The 22,894-nt window shown below is 30.1% G+C and overlaps 2 protein-coding genes across 2 annotated transcripts in view; both read right to left on the reverse strand.

The window, feature by feature from the left end:
• LOC113373494 overlaps positions 1-22,894 on the reverse strand; it is a 298,841-nt gene that overhangs the window by 235,787 nt on the left and 40,160 nt on the right. The window lies entirely within an intron of this gene.
• LOC113373034 (PCI domain-containing protein 2 homolog) lies at positions 12,803-14,224 on the reverse strand. The gene has a single exon (XM_026613369.1). The coding sequence runs from the start codon at positions 14,023-14,025 to the stop codon at positions 12,853-12,855; it is 1,173 nt and encodes a 390-aa protein (XP_026469154.1). The 5' UTR covers positions 14,026-14,224; the 3' UTR covers positions 12,803-12,852.

The following is a 22,894-nucleotide window of genomic DNA, read 5'->3' on the forward strand; positions in this document are numbered from 1 at the left end:
TGCATAGAATTCATGCAGTGCAATCAACAAAATAGCCACTAGATTTCGAAACGAACGAATTCTGTTTGACTTTGCGAAATAGTTTCTCTTGGTTTACGTACAATTTAATGCCAGAGGTTATGAATTTTCACACTTGCAGTATTAAGCAATACAAACTCATATATTTTTGCAGCCAGTGTGCAATCGAGTTGAGTACACTTATTGCACTGCACTTGGGGTGTTCAAACATTGCACAGAAAATAAATAGAAATAAGTAAAAACACTGTATCAATCTGAAATGGTATTGCGACTTATCAAATACTTAGTCAAATGTGTGCATCACGTCATAGTAATAATAAATAATTATTTTGCATAACTGTTATTATTTTATTATATTTTAACTCGGTTTAGTTTTATAATTATAATTTTTTATTATAAGTTTGTTAATAAGACATTAAAGTCTTGATTGGTAAACTAAATTATAACAAAAAAAAACTGTATCAATCTTATTTTTACATTTTAGTAAATAGTAAATTTAATCATTATAAAGAGTGTTGACATTTATACAATGTTACTATAGCATATTAACACTTTGGGGACGGCTGTCCACCTGAATGGAACAAATTCTGTGAGGCCCAGGCTATTTTTAAAACAATGGACTCAGTTTTACATCGCTAAAGTTGAATAAATTACATATAGCAGTGATAACCAGCATTGTATTTTGAAATATTTTTAAATTATTTTAGGTAATTTTTAGCCTTTTTCTTTGCTATATATGGTCTTTTTTTAATATTTAAAATGACCGAGCGCTTTAAATATGGCAAAACGACTGGTAAATTTTGTGAATTAAGCAGTAGTGAAGATGAGTTTCAAATAGACATTTTCATACAGACAAATTTTACGAAAACTATGCGCACCGATTGATAGTGATGAATGTGATGATGATATTATCCAACCAACAAAAAGAAGAAGTTCGACAAAATAAATGAATAGCGGGAAGACATTAGCGAATGTGCTGATTCCTCTTTTCATAAATCGAGTTGACATACATCAGCAAACACCCCGACTACAAATACCAAACAATATAAGACATCCAATAGATTATTTTACGTTATATCTTACAAATGAATTATTAGACATATAATAGAAAAAACAAATCGTTTGGCAGCACAAAAAATGAACAATATACTGACTAATTAGTGGCATATTCTAAATGCTACAGAAGAAAAAGGGATGTATTGTCTGTTCTGAGAGAAAAGCACCAGGAAGAAGACGGCGAACAAAATTTTATTGTAGAACATGTAAAAATAACCAGCTATGCATTTTGGAAATTGATTTGAACGTCACACCATTTTTATAAAAGATCAAAAATAAATTAATATTAAAAATGTATGTTCTTCAATGACCACAAATTTTCTCAAACAAATTGCATAACATACACAATAAATCAAGTTTACAGCCGGTAAAAGTAGGATTGTTTTGAAATTGGTGGCCGTCCCGAAGTGTTAACAAAAGAATACCAATAGAAAAAACGTACGAATATCTTTTGAATTCGTGCACAAATTTCACATAATAATTTTGTCTTCAAATTTAAAAGAATTTATTATATTTTGACTATGAATTATAAATTACAAATTAAATATCTAAAACCAAAAACAAAAGTGCAAACTTAATAAAGTCCCGAACTAAGTTTTAATTATTATTACAACCTTCTCTTAAAGTTTATTTAACCACTATTACTTCACAAATATCAAACTTTAAATTTGAGACCGAATTACGTGGCGGCGAATGTATTAGCCACCAACCCGCCTTTATTTAACCCCGCTTCGCGCAACCGGCACTCGCGCCGCACCAGACACGACTGCTACGGGTGGCTGCGACCGTAGCTCGGTACGCCTACGGGCGCCCGCGCGCCTTCGCACATAGAGACCATCGGAGAGGTTCGCCCTTGTTCCGCTATTCTGTCATAATCTAGCTACGACCTGACGCGAGCTCGTTGCAGCCAGGATATCGGAACATGTTTGTGTCATAAGCCTTGCATACGATGACAGTTTTGCGAGCGGTATACATTTTATAAGCACCTTATTAGCTAACAATGTAACACAGATGCGAAATAGCTTCGTGTTTACCTTTAAGTTTTATATCGTGCTGAAGGAGAAAAAAATTATTTTGGACAACTATTCAATTTGAAGTTGCAATTATTTGCCTGATTGTGGTTGTAGTCAGGGCCGGATTTAGAAATTTGGCGCCCTGGGGCACTGACAAAATGCCGCCCCATCCCTGAAATGTTACTTAAATTGTTTTTATATATTATTCCTGTACCAAAAATTAAAATTAAAAAAAAATTACAATTTTTGAAAACTAAAAAATAATCAATTTTTGAAAATTTTGAGTTTTTTTTATATTTTGAAATATTTTTGAAATTTTTCGCAGAGCGATTGCTTTGAAAAAGTTCATAATTTTCAAAAAATTTCAATATACATATAAAAAAAAAAGTTTTTTAAAGAGCATTTTTTCATATTTCTGAAAGTTTTAATGCTCTTTATAAAATGTAATTTTCATTAAGAGAAGTTCCAGTAATTTTCAGTGATTAATCGTCACTAGTTTAATTTTTTTTTCGGCGCTATAGGCTTGAAAGTGCACAAATTTGTCGTCCTAAGAGGGCTCGAGATTTGAAGAACATATTTTTTCTTAAACTTTCAGCTCGTTTACGAAACTTTATATTAGCCAAATTGCCAAATTTGATAATAACTTGTTAACCAATTTGGTAATTTATGTTCGGAGAGGGAGTCAAAGAAAAATAATAAATTTTAATAATCGTTTATTTGAATCCAATTTTTGCATTGCATTCGTAGTATGTTTTATATAATTAACAAAAGTTAACTATATTTCTTGAAAAATAAAATTTTATTAAAAAAATTAGTTGATTACATTGTATAACATTTTTTCCCCACTATCCAAATTTTGCCGCCTCCGAAGTCTGCCGCTCTGGGCAGTAGCCCCGACTGCCCCTACTGTAAATGCAGCACTGATCATCGATGAAAAAGTATGACATATAATCGAATAATAAAGTTCTTACTAATAGTCCGCAATTATTATAAAAAAAAGATTTAGGGTCTAGTAAATCTACAATGAGTGTAGTAAAGCTACTACAATAAGTGTAGTAATTTTACACAATGAGTGTAGTAATTTTAATACAATGGGTCTATCAAATCTACTACAATGAGTGTGGTAAATGTATTTCAATTGGTCGAGTAAATCTACTACAATGGTGTAGTAATTCTACTACAATGCTGTAGTAAATCTACTACAATGAGTATAGTAAATCTACTACAATGAGTGTGGTAAATGTATTTCAATTGGTTGAATTTACTACAATGGTGTAGTAAATCTACTACAATGGTGTAGTAAATCTACTACAATGAGTATAGTAAATCTACTACAATGAGTATAGTAAATCTACTACAATGAGTATAGTAAATCTACTACAATGAGTGTGGTAAATGTATTTCAATTGGTGGAGTAAATCTACTACAATGGTGTAGTAAATCTACTACAATGGTGTAGTAAATCTACAACAATGAGTATAGTAAATCTACTACAATGAGTATAGTAAATCTACTACAATGAGTATAGTAAATCTACTACAATGAGTATAGTAAATCTACTACAATGAGTGTGGTAAATGTATTTCAATTGGTCGAGTAAATCTACTACAATGGTGTAGTAATTCTACTACAATGCTGTAGTAAATCTACTACAATGAGTGTGGTAAATGTATTTCAATTGGTCGAGTAAATCTACTACAATGGTGTAGTAAATCTACTACAATGAGTATAGTAAATCTACTACAATGAGTATAGTAAATCTACTTCAATGAGTATAGTAAATCTACTACAATGAGTATAGTAAATCTACTACAATGAGTGTGGTAAATGTATTTCAATTGGTCGAGTAAATCTACTACAATGGTGTAGTAAATCTACTACAATGGTGTAGTAAATCTACTACAATGGTGTAGTAAATCTACTACAATGAGTATAGTAAATCTACTACAATGGTGTAGTAATTCTACTACAATGGTGTAGTAAATCTACTACAATGAGTATAGTAAATCTACTACAATGAGTGTGGTAAATGTATTTTAATTGGTCGAGTAAATCTACTACAATGGTGTAGTAAATCTACTACAATGGTGTAGTAAATCTACTACAATGAGTATAGTAAATCTACTACAATGAGTATAGTAAATCTACTACAATGAGTGTGGTAAATGTATTTCAATTGGTCGAGTAAATCTACTACAATGGTGTAGTAAATCTACTACAATGAGTGTGGTAAATGTATTTCAATTGGTCGAGTAAATCTACTACAATGGTGTAGTAATTCTACTACAATGCTGTAGTAAATCTACTACAATGCTGTAGTAAATCTACTACAATGAGTATAGTAAATCTACTACAATGAGTATAGTAAATCTACTACAATGAGTGTGGTAAATGTATTTCAATTGGTCGAGTAAATCTACTACAATGGTGTAGTAAATCTACTACAATGGTGCAGTATATCTACTACAATGAGTATAGTAAATCTACTACAATGGTGTAGTAATTCTACTACAATGCTGTAGTAAATCTACTACAATGAGTATAGTAAATCTACTACAATGAGTGTGGTAAATGTATTTTAATTGGTCGAGTAAATCTACTACAATGGTGTAGTAAATCTACTACAATGGTGTAGTAAATCTACTACAATGAGTATAGTAAATCTACTACAATGAGTATAGTAAATCTACTACAATGAGTGTGGTAAATGTATTTTAATTGGTCGAGTAAATCTACTACAATGGTGTAGTAAATCTACTACAATGAGTGTGGTAAATGTATTTCAATTGGTCGAGTAAATCTACTACAATGGTGTAGTAATTCTACTACAATGCTGTAGTAAATCTACTACAATGCTGTAGTAAATCTACTACAATGAGTATAGTAAATCTACTACAATGAGTATAGTAAATCTACTACAATGAGTGTGGTAAATGTATTTTAATTGGTCGAGTAAATCTACTACAATGGTGTAGTAAATCTACTACAATGGTGTAGTAAATCTACTACAATGAGTATAGTAAATCTACTACAATGAGTATAGTAAATCTACTACAATGAGTGTGGTAAATGTATTTTAATTGGTCGAGTAAATCTACTACAATGGTGTAGTAAATCTACTACAATGGTGTAGTAAATCTACTACAATGAGTATAGTAAATCTACTACAATGAGTATAGTAAATCTACTACAATGAGTGTGGTAAATGTATTTCAATTGGTCGAGTAAATCTACTACAATGGTGTAGTAAATCTACTACAATGAGTGTGGTAAATGTATTTCAATTGGTCGAGTAAATCTACTACAATGGTGTAGTAATTCTACTACAATGCTGTAGTAAATCTACTACAATGCTGTAGTAAATCTACTACAATGAGTATAGTAAATCTACTACAATGAGTATAGTAAATCTACTACAATGAGTGTGGTAAATGTATTTCAATTGGTCGAGTAAATCTACTACAATGGTGTAGTAAATCTACTACAATGGTGTAGTAAATCTACTACAATGAGTATAGTAAATCTACTACAATGGTGTAGTAATTCTACTACAATGGTGTAGTAAATCTACTACAATGAGTATAGTAAATCTACTACAATGAGTGTGGTAAATGTATTTTAATTGGTCGAGTAAATCTACTACAATGGTGTAGTAAATCTACTACAATGGTGTAGTAAATCTACTACAATGAGTATAGTAAATCTACTACAATGAGTATAGTAAATCTACTACAATGAGTGTGGTAAATGTATTTTAATTGGTCGAGTAAATCTACTACAATGGTGTAGTAAATCTACTACAATGGTGTAGTAAATCTACTACAATGAGTATAGTAAATCTACTACAATGAGTATAGTAAATCTACTACAATGAGTATAGTAAATCTACTACAATGGTGTAGTAAATCTACTACAATGGTGTAGTAAATCTACTACAATGAGTATAGTAAATCTACTACAATGGTGTAGTAATTCTACTACAATGGTGTAGTAATTCTACTACAATGGTGTAGTAATTCTACTACAATGGTGTAGTAAATCTACTACAATGAGTATAGTAAATCTACTACAATGAGTGTGGTAAATGTATTTTAATTGGTCGAGTAAATCTACTACAATGGTGTAGTAAATCTACTACAATGGTGTAGTAAATCTACTACAATGAGTATAGTAAATCTACTACAATGAGTATAGTAAATCTACTACAATGAGTATAGTAAATCTACTACAATGAGTGTGGTAAATGTATTTCAATTGGTCGAGTAAATCTACTACAATGGTGTAGTAAATCTACTACAATGAGTGTGGTAAATGTATTTCAATTGGTCGAGTAAATCTACTACAATGGTGTAGTAATTCTACTACAATGCTGTAGTAAATCTACTACAATGCTGTAGTAAATCTACTACAATGCTGTAGTAAATCTACTACAATGAGTATAGTAAATCTACTACAATGAGTATAGTAAATCTACTACAATGAGTGTGGTAAATGTATTTCAATTGGTCGAGTAAATCTACTACAATGTTGTAGTAAATCTACTACAATGGTGTAGTAAATCTACTACAATGAGTATAGTAAATCGACTACAATGGTGTAGTAATTCTACTACAATGCTGTAGTAAATCTACTACAATGAGTATAGTAAATCTACTACAATGAGTGTGGTAAATGTATTTCAATTGGTCGAGTAAATCTACTATACTACTACAATGAGTATAGTAAATCTACTACAATGAGTGTGGTAAATGTATTTTAATTGGTCGAGTAAATCTACTACAATGGTGTAGTAAATCTACTACAATGGTGTAGTAAATCTACTACAATGAGTATAGTAAATCTACTACAATGAGTATAGTAAATCTACTACAATGAGTGTGGTAAATGTATTTCAATTGGTCGAGTAAATCTACTACAATGGTGTAGTAAATCTACTACAATGAGTGTGGTAAATGTATTTCAATTGGTCGAGTAAATCTACTACAATGGTGTAGTAATTCTACTACAATGCTGTAGTAAATCTACTACAATGCTGTAGTAAATCTACTACAATGAGTGTGGTAAATGTATTCCAATTGGTCGAGTAAATCTACTACAATGGTGTAGTAAATCTACTACAATGAGTATAGTTAATCTACTACAATGAGTATAGTAAATCTACAACAATGAGTGTGGTAAATGTATTTCAATTGGTCGAGTAAATCTACTACAATGGTGTAGTAATTCTACTACAATGAGTATAGTAAATCTACTACAATGAGCATAATAAATCTACTACAATGAGTATAGTAAATCTACTACAATGAGTGTGGTAAATGTATTTCAATTGGTCGAGTAAATCTACTACAATTAAGGTGACCATACCTCCCGGATTGGTCGGTACAGTCCCGGATTTCCACCTTGTGTCTCCGGTTATTTCAATAGCATGATTTGTACCGGATTTAGATCTTTTGCCCCGGTTTTTTCAAAAATTGACAGATGAATTAACAAGTAACATTAAAAAGTATGAAAACAAACGAACAAGTGCTAATTTTTTCATGTGAGAAACAATGATTTTCTAAATAATCTATTTGAAATTTATCCCGCAAACACTAAGCGATTGGCCTTGCGACTTGTTATTGCGAACTGGAAATTGCAATCGTTTGAAATCAAACAGAAGACCAGTCAGAATCATTGGTATGTCACCAAATCGCCAGCAATTTTTAATTGAATGGTGAAATTCAGGGCGTGTACATCATTATTCTTTGCGGCAAGAATTGCTCGTTGACTTAACCAAGCATAATTCTGATAATTCTCACTTATGTCATTACTCGAATTTTTAATTACGGTGCGTGAAGTTCCAGCAGCTTGCATTAAGGCACGATGCCACGCACAACTAATTTTCTTAGCTATAAACCTTGCGGAGCCCGAGACCTTTCCAACGAATGCAAAATTGTCGAAATCGGTTCGTGCGTTCTGGAGTTATTTCGTCAGGAAGGAAAACCCGACTTATTTTTATATATATAGAAGATATATCAACAATTTTAGAACAAAATGTAATGTAATTCATCGAGAATATCATTTTTTATACACTATATGCAAATTGGACCTAAAGTCGTTAACTTTAATTGTTCCAAGTTCAGTGCGAAAATGATCAAGGGTCGCTGTATACTATAATCTTTCAAAAAGAAAATTCCTAACAAAAAGTAAGAAGATTTATAATTCACGTTGTATAGTAAATATATAGTTATATAATCTTAAAAAAAATAAGGTTTATCAAATTTATATAATAATGTGCACACAAAATGAAAAACAAGGAAACAATAATCATGAAATGCATAGTAGTGAAGCTAGAAGACATGTCTTAATTAGTTTCGATTTCTATAAATTGTATGTTGAAAATAAAATTTTGTGCCATTCTTGAAATTATATGTATATAAAACAAACAAAGAGCTAAAAAACTAATAAGACATGAAGTGAGAAAGTAGTAAAATCAGAAGTCATTTCTTAATTAGTTTCCATTTTGACTATTAAAATGCGTGTATGTAAAATGTGTGGTATGATGAAAATAAATTTTTATGCCGTTCTAGAAATTATGTGTATATAAAATCAACAAAGAGCTAAAAAACTTATAATGCATGAAGTGAAAAGTAGTAAAATCAGAAGTCATTTCTTAATTAGTTTCCATTCCCACTACTAAAATGCGTGGTGCCCATTCCTTTCATGTGGATGATCAAAGCCGACAACTGTCGTCGTATCATGTGCATACAGAACAAAGGATGCATTATGCGGTTTTGTAGATTCTGTGTCAGTGTGTCTAAACAGGAATATTATATCTTTCAGTATTATAAATGCGGGTTGACAAGTAAAAGAGCATCAACTAACTGCGCGTATGCACCACCCTAGGTATAAAGAATATAATAGCGTTTCTTGTAGATCAAGCTTGCATCAGAACGTGAAATTCCGTTATGGTAAAACAGGTCCAAGGAATAAAGAGAATTTTGAAAAATATTAAAATATTATGTTGTGAAATTTTTATTACATGTTACTGCTAATTTTTAAATTAGTTAAACAAGTTTAGAATATTTTGAAAAAAATCTGGCCATTCAGTTTTCAGTTTTCAGTAAGTGTAGAAGTAAAAATTTTGAAACATCAAGATATTGATTCAAAAATTATATAATAGTCTACGATGAATTAACGTGATTTGAATCTTATAGCATTCTGATTACTAACTAATCAGAAGCTCATAATAATTTCACAAATTCCGCCTACGTACATTATTCCCCAGTATATCTACTCAATATCAAAAATGAATTTATTGCAAGTGGTATGAAATGTTGCAAGTAATTAATTATGTACAAAGACTATGTAATATACATTAATAATATTTCTGTATATTACTGAGTAGGCATTTGTGCAAAACCCTCAGAGAATGAGGTCGGTATGCACCATGCCACAGTTCCTCCTTTTGTATTTACAAATTCTAAATTATTTATCATGAAACAAAATATTTCGTTTTCGGGCTATGTACGAATATTCAGAATGCAAAATTTAATGAAGCCAGAGAGATTTCATTTCTCTTTGTAAAATTAATTTTGGTACTTATTGTTTTAATTAAAAACATATTTGCATGTCATAATAAATTAGTTTGTATAATTGAAATAACAATTTTAAATGAAATATGTGAAACAAAATGCTTTGATATTTAAAAACCAAACACGTGTGCCTCTTTGAAAAAATATTAAAACGAAATTTTACTTGATGACAAATTAAATGTAACTCGGTTTTATTTTGTTAAAGTTATAAATCAATGTTGGCGGATACGCTGGATTCAAATTGAAATGACCGATGTCATGTCTGAAAAAATCATTTTGATAAAACGTAGATTGTCATAGACTAATTGTTTATGCCATGTGTACAATATATAGCAAGATGATACATCTGGAGTGCACTGTAAAATGTTTAAAACTGAAATTTTTATCTGAATAGTGATAGCAAAAATTCAATACTGAATACGTTGTAATGTTTATACGTTCAATCACATTGGGAAAAATATTATTTCAAAATATAATTCTTTGAAAACCGATCAACTTTAATCAATTTTAATTTAAATGGAATTCTATTCGGAAGTGTCTATTTTCTAAAATTAACTATTCAGAGTTTATTTTAAATTATTGTTACATTTTATGAAAACATGTGTGCAACATAATTTTATTTTAATTATAACAAATCATTTTAAAAATTTCATTAAATTGAAATTCATTGGGCATGAAATATTTCGCTGAAAGCAATACATATGATTGTAGACAATGTGTTTTGAACCGTTCTATATGTTTAAATTCCATATAAATTTTAAACATTATTTAATAATTACACCGCACACGCAGTAAAAAATGCAAAAAAATGATGCCACAAAATCGTATTAATAAATTTTCAATATAATCGTATATTATTGAATTATTTCTACCCATGCACATTGTTTCAGAACATAAACTATTAAATCATATGCAAATACATTCCAGTTTTACGCTAATAAAATTTCAGAAATTTAATAGTTTGTTCATATATTCTGTGCTTCGATGAATTTCGATATTATCATTGAATGTATATACAGTTAAATCGATCAATCAAGCGTTAATTGCGATACGTGAATTTGGTTTAGTACAATTTATATATACAATTAACATTTATTGGTTCAACGAATCGAGTGTATTGGGATGAACAAGTAAGAGGATGTCAATATGCCCGTTTGTTTATAAATTAACAAAAAGAATGACAAAGCGAAATTTAATTAGACATATTTTAAAATACATATACTCAAAATAACCTTTGCCATGAATTTAATATATACCTATAACTTCAATAACATCATGTCACTAATTATTTGTTAATGTAGGTACTATTATTACGTTTATTATAAAGGCGATTGTTACTCGACGTTCATTAGAAAACGGAACTTTTCTATTAAATAAATATAAATATTTATGGAAATAAGGTTTAGTTGCCCAGTAAAAGGTGAAGAAGATATTTCCTGATGATATTATGTACTAATTTCACGTGAGATCAGAAAAAAATCGAGAGTTCAAAAGTAACTTAGCCACTAATAAACATTTTCTATATTCGAAATACTGAACTAATTTTCCAACAACAAAATGGTTTTCCATCAATTTTGAAGCATATATTTTTTTCCAAAATGTATAAAAAAACTTTTAACCCTTGAATTGTACAAACAGCTTTTTGCTTTATAATATGCTCCCATGGTATAAAGCTAAATATTCATAAATTGACATCATTCAGTGTATATGCAGCCTATTGAAATGTAAATAAATAAACAATACATCGCCAAAATCAAAATCATCGCCCGTATGTACTCGCGAATCTGCAATAGAATAGATTACCATTTCTATAGCGAATAATACGAATTGTATAGTTACAAAATTATCAAACAATATATAAATTAAAATATTGAAATAATTATATTCCAAAACCACCATGCCAAATCATGTGTATCGCATCAAGTCACAAAAATAGCTAAATGTAAATTATTGCAAATGCTAATTATTGTTTACTATAATTTGGAATTGGATTGCAATTATGCATTCGTATTTTAATTTCTAATACAAAAATTCCACACATCATTATTTGCGCTGTATGCCGGTAGCAGAATTATATTAGTTTAGGTGTACTGTAATTTAGGTGTAATATACATAAAATTATTATTAAACTAGGTATTAACAGTCAATTTTATTTGAATGTAAAATTGTAATGAAAATTAAATGAGATTATTCACAATTAATACCTTGTTTTCACGATTGCAATAAATATTATGCGAATAGTAATTCATTATTGTAAAATAGATTTCAATACATTATGTAAAAAATGCAGCGAGGTTTGAAATCTTTTTTAGCATAAGTATATTTACACATTGCTGAATAATGAAAACAAGAGCTGATTAAACTTTACAGAAATATAAAACTTCTGTATAAAATGCGCCAGAAGCAGAAAGAAAACCGTCAAAAAAAATTAAGAAAGCACAATCTTTTAGAAATTATTTATATTATATATTATTAATTGATATTTATAAAAATATACATTTGTCTATTATTCCAATAATTTCTCCAGATTTAATTTTATTTTTATCTTATATTGTATTGTGATTCCATGTTGTATTTTTCTGTTTATTACAATCAATTTTTTCCGTAACGTCTTAATAATTGCCAAAGTGTCTTTTGAGATCTTGACATTAATCGCATTTTATATAACCGCGCGAATGTTATCTTTTAATTACTTTTAGAAATTACTGCTCTTGTTGAAGATGATAAAAATATAAGAATGTGAGGATGAAAATTGTATAAACACTACATTTTTAAAACAGAAATGCGATATATTTATCTCTGTGTTCTACATTATCTGTTCATATTGTAGAAAAAGCTATGTTTTTTTTTTACAATAAAGTAAAAGTAGTAATTATGTTCGTGCCATCATAACTATTAATACCATAGTATATAAGGGTCAACTTTATAAGAGCAAAGATTTTTTACAAAGTGTGGGTAAAAATCTGTAATTGCAAAATCATGTGATTTTTCAAATATTAAATAAAAACAATTTCTTTACAAAAAATAATATATTAAAACATACATATTATTTTATCAGAATCAAAAGCAATATCTGATTTTACTAACATTACATCTCTTAATCAAAATCGAGAAATATATTTAAAACAGATGAATGTCTAGTCTATTTACAAATAAATATAAGTTAAAATTCTAACAATGAATGAAATTTCTTATGATATGCTTGACAAGAGTGGAAATGGATTCTGCTTGCTAACAACTAATTTCTGATGTTGATAAGATATATATCCTTTAATTTTGCCCTCATGTATCAAATTAGCAACGATACATTGAGTTTCATCAACATCAACATCAGATTGGCCAACTAAATGCAGTGCATCTTGCAAACTTTGTACAGGTATTTGATGTGTTTGTAAAATCAAATAAACTTTTTTGAATAAATTTCTGTATGCAATTACTTTAAGTTTAGCTACAATTAAATATACTCCGCTACTGATAAAAAATCTTTCATGGTCTTTAATAACTTTATCTAACTGCTTTATATCGCCTTCTCTTACTGCAGTTGCTACTTCCCAAAATGGCAAAAGATCATATTTTTCTAATACTTGTCTAGTCGGTAAAAGTCCCAGAAGCATTTTTACAGGTGCTAAATATATTAAAATAAGTCTTTTGTTTTGCTTAGCTTCACGATGACATCGTTCGAAAGCATAGCTCAGATATTCATCAGCCATTTTATAATCTGAATCGAACATAGCTTTGCGACCAACAAAATATTTATAAGTTATTTGTTGTGCTAACGGAAACTGGTCTTTAAAAGACGATGATTCGATAGCTCTTATAAGAGGTTTGCATAGATGCAATTTATTAATTCTGAAGTAAACTTTGAACAACTGGTTTACCAATAATAACATGCCCAAACGTTTTGTGTCTCGGTCTGATGAGCGGTTATCAGCAGCACATACTCTGAAACAACCCATCAGACCCTCAGCTGCTTTTTCGAGTAATGGACCAGGGGCTCCAGCTTCACAACGAGTTGCTAGTAAGCGCAAGTCCAGACAAATCGTGTACATCATAGGCAGCATCCAGTTCTCTTCTTTCTGCGCTTGCAACATTTTGGTAAATGCTGTTGTCATGGTGCTTTGTGTGTTATAAGCAGCTTGAATATTTCCTTGACCAAGCAGAGTAGCAGATTTCAAGTGTAGAATTACAATTTCATCTAAAGGTGGGGAAAGAATGCGTTCCACTGAATTTTCAGGTTTCGATACATGTAAAGTTGTGTTTTGAGCATGTTTATCTCTCAAACTTAATAATTCTGCAAGAACGTATCCATCCTGATCATTCCAGGCACGTTCTACAATTTGTAAGTATTGATGAATTGTAGTCATTGTGATATTTGAGACGCAGTTATTTTTAGGTTATAAGCCGAGCTTTGAAGCGAAAATAGACACTACATTACTTAAATTACTATATATCAGCTTGAATAAACTATTTTACGCTTAACACCAGTTTAAAATACGCAACTTGTATTTATGTGTATTGTCAAACCTCAAAATTGACAAACCTCACATAATAATTGTATACTCCACTTCCATACTCCATTATAAAACAAAATGGCCAACAAGATAATAACGAAACTTTCTGAGCAACTGAGTGGCCTTTCCTGTCATCTAGCGGCAAGAAGCACAACTCTGCCGCAAATATGCTTCTAAATGGTGTGAATCATGAGAAGAAAGGAAGTTCACAACGGGAAGCGCACCAACGGTATCAATTTAAATTTTTATTTCCGCAAAATTTAATGTATAAACTTAAGTTTTATATTTTAAAATGATTCCAAAACTTATCAGGAATCAATATTAAAGCAATTCTTTCCATGTGGTGTAAGTCAATTTTTTTATGTGTGGGGGTGTCCATTAATCACGTGATCTCCAACACCAAACATCACGTGTATTTTTAATTACGAGAAAAAATTGAGAAATTTTTAATTAAAAAATAAATACACGTGATATCTACTATACTATACCCCTCCCTTCGACGTGATATTTTGTGATTTTTTTGTCAAACCCGCCTCCCTCTAAAAACATCACGTGATTAATGGTTTAATGAGTTTGAAGGGCCTATTCTCGGATAAAATAGCTATATTAGCGTCTCCCTCAAAGTAACAAAACACGTCAAAACAGTATGTTGAAAATATGGTATTCTCGGTGCATCTATCTTATTTTGATGTGTATTTTTCTATGATGTTATAATGCTTGTTTTTTTGTTCTAAAAACTGTGAAAAGCTTTGAATTTGCTATGCAATCAGAAGTTTCACACGTAAAAAAAATAAAAATATTCTTACAATTTCGAATGGTACAATAATGATACGATATTGTTAGTATATGTATTTTTAATCAGGTAGTATATGTATTTTTTTTAATCAATTTTAAAAGAACAAATGCAAACACGCATATGTGTATGTGTGCATATTGAGGGAGCAATTTTTCTCTTCTCTCAAGAAAAAAAACTAACTTTTAAGCAGAAATTGACAAAGTAATAGAAAAGTAAGAAAGCAACTGCAAGTTATTTTAAGTCAACTGTTTATAACTTGAAGTTAATTAGGAATGACTAATAACTCCAATTTTAAAATATTATGAATAGCTCAATATGATTACAAAATGTTCATGAATTGATTCTTGAAAGTATCCATCAAGCAAGATTTCGGTAACATCATATTTCATAAATTGGCAAGCGTCCATACTATCTGCACAATAATATTGAGGAATACCATACATTTTACAGTATGGATAATAAATAATAATATCAATAATATGCTTCATTGGTGATTAATATAAAATAAAAAATATGCTGTACAATTTATAGTATCTGACGAATTGTTATAAATGGTTTTGCAATAGTGCATACAGGGTTCATACAATTTCAATCATTAACTAATAGTAAATTATTAACACAAAATAGTATAAATGGCTAGTAACATAAACTGATTATCAATGAAAAATCAGTATTAAAGTAACAATAAATTCAATAAATATACCAAGCATTATTAAGCATTATTAAGTCACACACATAATTAATAATAAAATATAAACTAATTAAAAAAACCTAGACTAAGTGCATGCAAAATCTAGAAATTTTGAGGTTATTGAATTCCACAATCGATAATCTCGACAGACTATTAAATCAACACATAATTTTTAAAACATTAATATATTTCTTTTATCAAAACATAAATTTCAAAACACAAACAACCATCTTAATCCTTGTAATGAATCCATGTCAGATCTCAAAGAACCCTTTCCACCATACATAAATCATTTTTTGGCAGCTAAAGTTTATGAGAAAAGTTGCTCACGAAACTCATTCTTTCTATATAATTTATGTGCCTCCATCATAAAATATATGAGATAGGTAGCACTTTGTTTTCTTAGGGGTTCATTATTCTTTCAAGAAAGATCGAAACACTGTATTACAAGTCTATCTGACGGGGAAACAACCCCTTTGGCCATGGAATAATAATTGATATATTAATTCAGTGAAAATAAATACAGTTTTAGGGAAAGAACCCTTCGAAAACCTTGTTATTCAAAATAAGGTAGGATGATCGATAACTATACTAACTATAATATCTATAGCTATGCATGCAAAGTTACATTAAAATAGTCAAAAAGAATTTAACAACTTTTTACGCAGAAACAGCCCAGTCAGTCTTTACCAAAGACTAAAACATGGTGATCCATGGACAGCACTCGAATACAAAGGTACTCGAGCCGATGTCGTCCATGGACGACACTCGTAGCAAAAGGGTTCAATTTGTTTATGAGAAAAAAAGAAAAATTAATTAGAACACTCGAATGATTTCAAAAACACAAAGATTACAAAATCTATCGTTTTTGTTGCCAGCACACGCAATCATCTTACAAAGAAACACCGACTAGTCTGCACATCATGTGCCAATTCGTTTCCCATTGCGAATTGATAAATAGACTCACGTATATAGTAAATTCTATATGAACGGTTTTATTGGACGAACTGAGCGGTTTAAATTCGATAATAGTTCAGACGTGGGGTCATCGAGTTTTTTTTTTATATAACAAGGGGCATTGTTAGGGCTGCGCCCGCCTACGAACTTCTCCTTAAGGAAATTCTGGCAAAGGTCGGAATATTTGATTCCAGGGCGGCGTATAAATCAATTTAACTGCGTGTTAATGCTGGTCGAGAGTGGCTTATTTTTTATCCGCAAACAATGGAGAACAGTTTTATTTCGCCAATTCTGTGCAAGGTCAGACTGAAATGGTTTAAGAAAGAAATTTATTACGGATGGTATTATAATTCAATATTTATGAATAGCCCATATTTTGTAGAAGGGGATTAATATGTTTTAAAAACTCGAGCGTATTTTACACAAATGTAAGACCAAATCTTTACATAAGATATGAAAAAAAATACAATTAAAAATATCTCGTGTTGAAAAAATATATGCAACATGGGCTTGCCCAAACGTGAGTGGTTAGAGTGATTGGATGTGATCAGAGGTTCCGGATTTGACACCCTTTAGTTATGAAACTGAATAAAATTATTTAGTATTGTGTTGTCCGTTTTTGTGATCTTTCAAGCATCATCATCTTCCTTTCATAACACTCTCGTTTTATTAGCAAAAAACTGAATCATGTACAATTTGACACCATCGTTAAATTGTCTATTATTTTTAGAGTTTTGTAAAGATCAATCCAGAAGATACTCAGAAGGTACAAGGTAAGAACAGTATGATGGATATGGCAAAACATCCCAAATCTGCTCCAATAATTTTTGCCGGGTGGTCAAAGAAATGTGATGTCAATTATATCGGGCATTAAATCACCGTTCCGATTTGCCAATTTCATAGCCTTGGGTAATATTATTTGAACTACATCAGCAAACCTAAAAATTTAATTATTATTTGCCAACCTAATATATTCGACAATAATATTGCTAACGAATGCCTTGGGCAATTAATTTTTAAGCAGCAAAAGAAGTTGAAAGTGATAATAATTGTAATAAAACAACCCCATTCCTAACATAAGTAAGAAACCAAAAGTTCAAATTCTAAAAGAAAAGTATTGTATATAAATATGGATACGATAAAAAGGGCCTTGAGCTATTATAAACCAGAAGAGTAAGAAGGAATTGTTCCAGTATAAAAATATAAAAAATAATTGTAGTAAAACAATTCTATTTTCATAATAAATCATGAAGTATGAATTTAACCTCAATTTTAGTAAGAATACGATTATGAATGCCTTGATCAACCTATTTTAAAGAGCTGACTTTTTATCGGTGCAGCAATGCCCGGCAAGGGCTATTTTCACTTGGAAATATATTGCTATCTATATTTCCAAGTGAAAATCGTTGTCACTGCTGCCTGACAACAGGCTGCTCGAAGTGGGTATCGAACCCGGGACCTCTGATTCAGGTCCCGTCGCTCTTAACCGCTTACCTACGGGCGAGCCCTATGAAATATGAGAAATATATTAGGTATTATATATTACAATCATTTTATCAAAATGAAGACTTCTTATCGCGGATAAATAACCGCAATAAAACAATTCCATTCCCATAATAAATTAGAGAGCATAAAAGTTTTCTACCCTAATTCGTTTCGGAAGGGCGGAAGGGCGTTCAAACATTGTTTCCGCATTCGAGAATCGTTGATGTGTGCCAGAAGCGATGTATTACATAGGTACATCACACATTGTCAGATAAGCACTTTACAAAGCAGTTCGGAACGTGTTTAGAAATATTTAGTATACATAAAACCTCAGCGATTCATAACGAGATGCTGCTTGACGCTTACGAGGAGAGATTTTCAGGGCTGGGCGGGAAAAAATATTTGAAAAAAATATTGTTTAGATTATTCTAACCAGAATCACGTAGTTAGAACCATGGGACAACAATCAGAGGTTCCAGGTTCGATATTCCTCTCGGACTGTCTGATATGAGCAGTTGTGGACATCGGTACACACTTAGAGATATAATTAGCAATATGTTTCCAAGTGAGAATAACCCTTACCCGGCCTTACCTCAATAGAAAAAATCATCACTGAGACATCAATTGTAAGAATAATATACATCACATAGAGATGGGACATCTTTTCGGGTTGTCATCTATAAAACCGTCAGTAAAGTCAAATCATCACAACAACTTTACAACACCTTTTCTCTGACTACTGTTCAAAAATATGTAGAAGATTAGAAACAAAATGATTTGGTTTCTGATGATTCTGATGTGCAAGAGTCTTGTGATGTTTTTTCGTAGCTATGAATAAAGAAGCCCTTTAGATAGCAGCCAAAGTTTGATCTATCTACGATGAATTTGATTATAACAAACTCTTTAATAATAAGTAATGATTTTTTATTAGATGCATCAATGTCGGGTTAGGACTATTTTCATTTGTAAACAAATCACCATCTATATTTCAAAATAAAAACAGATTGTCACTACTGTGTGTTAGACATTGCATTTACTTTACCGAATGGTAGATACGTGCATTTCAAATGTATGCCTTGGCGTACCATTAAAATTTAATAAATATGCGCAAAGAGTATTAAAATTTACACATTTCGTTATCAGAGTCATGTAATTTTTTTGGCATATCTTCAACAAGTATTCGGCAGATATTGAAGATATCATATTGTAAAGAAAACGTTACAGCACAATCGCCATTACATTGGCTTTTCTCATTATTTTCTCGATTTAATAAATACAATGTGATAAATATTTTTTATAATAAAATATTTTTAAACGTTGAAGTAGATGATATACTCATCATAGCAGCATTTAAAAAAATAAAACGTATTTAAAAAAAAGGTTAATAAAAAGTTTTATCTAAAAATGTAATCATTTAATTTTTGTAAAAAAAAATTCAAGCTGGATTGTTGCAGTAATATTCCTTCGCTCTCGATTATCCCATATCGAAAGTTTGAGGAAAAATTTTGATTTATTCACCCCTGGTTCTATTTTTCGGCCACGGTCGTGCCGAAAGGTTCGATCAATATTTTATATAAGCCTGTTCCTCATGACGTCAAAACTCAGGGCATCAGCCTGGAAGTTTACATCGTGGGCATTTTATTTTTACAATCTCTATTTGAGTAACATTTGCATTACGCAAAACTTTTGAAATATATATACTTGATGTGGATAGTAATTTATAATTGGATGAAAAGAGAACGATTATACATAGTGGTATAATTATAATTTTGCTGGAAGTCTGTAAGAGTGCGATCGCATGAAATATCTATTCTTTATAAAGAATTAAGAGATTCAAAGTATGTTAAAAACTTTTCAAAACATAATAAAAAAAAATCAGTATGAAAAATATCACTCCTCACATCTCAAGCATTTAAAATCATTTTAGGGTTATAAGAAATCAGACCTTTTGAGTACAATTTTTAAACAAATAATATTTGAAAACCCTGATTTTGTTAACAAATAAACAAAATTATTCTAATTCAAATAAAATTTTAGCCTCATATCAATTGAAAATTATCAATTATCTAGTTTAAACAAAATGTGATTTTTATAAAACAGATTTCAAAACGAAGATAGATTCCTGACACGGTCGAATACATTCCAGTTTCATAAATTCAATTACTTTGAAATTTTAGATAATTAAGAATCAGAATATAAATTAAAATGAAATTACATTTCAACAAAATTTTAGTTTAAATTTGTGGATAATTTTCACATTAATTCCAAATTTTCTTCCAAGGAAATGTTGTTCATTGGTATACTATAGTAGTCATTTTTCCGACGTGGATGAAACTGACATTTCCAATAATGATTTTTATTAATTTTCCATTGTTGTACAGCAATATTTTGAGAGAGAGTAGAATATTATCATTTACCTTTTTATCCCACGTCAATCAACTTGTAACATCTGTGAGTGAAAGGCTCACAGGATAAAGCTAAAGGTGCTTTATTTTTACGTAAAATAACTTATTACATTTTTGACTACTTCTCTTGTAAGATTTTCACAGAGCCCAAATTTTCCATGGAAAATTCTAAATTAGTGAACGAGTTATGAATAACTTCAAGAGTTACTAAACTTAGAAGGTGTCAAAGATAATATAAAAATAAATTTTAAATGCAATGGCTGTACACATATTCAATAAAAGTACAGTTTCAATTGGGCTGCTTTCGTCAGTGCAAATTTTATATCGCCGAATACGTGATGTACGTACATAAAACTGGACCATTTTTTTATATTTGGCGGTACAAAGCACAGAAACAAGGAGTTTTGTTGGAAGTTTTCCAAAAGGAAGCACAAAATTGATAGGTCAAGATAGTTTAGTATGCAATTGCTACCAAAGTTTATAAATCCATATTATGTTCTTGAAATTTTAGTCTGTAAGTATCTTAATCTTCACAAATTTAGGTTAATTATTGTTAAAGCTTAAGTATATCAAGTGGAAGAAACAATTTTTAAAAATTTCGAAAAAAAATTATAAATGGCATCATTTTGGAATATGTATTATTATGTAATGAATTTCCAAAATTTTGTAAATAAATTGTCCCCGATTGAATATTTGACATAGAAGTCATCTTTAATATTTTGTTTAAAGTCTCTAAATTGTTGATCCCTAAAAATGATTAGAACTCACCCTTACACGTACTTCTGTGAAATGTGTCGAATGTGTACATTTAAGCAAATATTGCCTCTACAATGAAAACAAGATGTATAATTCATGTTTTTCAAATGACATTTATATAACTTTAAAACAATATTATTTTTCATTTCTGCCAAGGTAAAAATCAATAGAAATAAGGTGAGTATGTAGTGGTGTCAGCAGATGCTTAGAGTTTGCAATTTCACCATCTATGCGATAAAGGGCGAACCGACACAGAATCCGGGTTCGAATCATCACTGACAAAATATAAATATATATTAAAATTATAAAGAAAATTTAACATAAAGTGGTAAAATTTAATATGATAATTACCTCTAAAACAGCTCATACAAAGGTAAAAAATAAAATTACGAAAGTAAATCTGCATTTTAAAGACCAAAGAAAAGTAATATCAAATGTAATGTAAGTTAGCTATTTTTGTTTAAGTTTTAGCTAAAATCTTGAACCGGCATGAGTTTGCTAAGAGTGTCGTCCATGGACGACATCCACTCCTCTACTTGTATCCGCATGACACACTATGCGTACGGGTTTCGTCTATAGAAAACATCTTCTCTATAATTGACTTTAATTCATGAATTTAACTTAAAACTCATTGGCTTTTGTAACAAAGATACTTAGTTAATATGTATATAGTAGCAATAAAATAAAGTGTCAATTCCCAAAAATCTTTTTTTTTTTTAAGTTTTCTTCAACCCTTCCAAAGTCCGCCACATGATTTATCCGTGTTTACAAAATCGTTGACACGGATTCAGCTGTTAGTTGTTGCCCCAGGGATCATTAAACTGTTCGGTAATAAAGTGCCGTGTAATATCGTAAATGCTCTATTTCAGTGTACAATTACATTCTCGGATTCTCACAAGAATCACACATTCCGGTGGAGAATTAATTTTTTGCAAATCAAATAGTATTTTCGAATAATCGAAATATGGTTAAGCTATCGTAAAAAAACGAAATTAAAAAGAAACACATAAGGTATTTATAGAGCCTATCATTGAATTGGTAAGTTTGATTTCTTATGCTATTACATATTTAGGATGACACTCGTGACACTATAAGGCAACATTTAACCCTTTAGATACTTATTAGTTATCATTTGAGAACTATAAACATTTCATTCTTACTAAAACTTTTGGAACATTTTAAGAGCTCATTTACTACAGAACAATATTCTAACAACTTTAAGAAATAATAAAACTATTTAAAAATCAATATAAAAGTTTAATTAGACATTTTGTACACCAAAAACCTGCCTTCGGACAGAGTGACGACGAGAGTGAATAAGTAACAAATCAACAACTTTTCTTCATTTTCATTCATATCTAGTAATTTAAAATTTTATTTTTACCCCAATTACCCTAAATTATATATATTTATAAGGTATCTTAATATCCCTTAAATACATACATAGTATTCTAATCAAGTAATTCAAATAAAATTCAATCATTTCACATTTCTTGGACAAGTACTTTAATATTTGAACTTTTCAAAGCTAATGTTTTGATATAAAATGTTAAAACATTATTATGAATTTCAATTCATAATAATGAATAATTCATATTCAAACATCGATGATGATATTACGACATTCGTACG

Source organism: Ctenocephalides felis, unplaced genomic scaffold, assembly GCF_003426905.1.
Source record: "Ctenocephalides felis isolate EL2017-DRISC unplaced genomic scaffold, ASM342690v1 CF-g0.4_SCAFFOLD_01604, whole genome shotgun sequence".
NCBI lineage: Eukaryota > Metazoa > Arthropoda > Insecta > Siphonaptera > Pulicidae > Ctenocephalides > Ctenocephalides felis.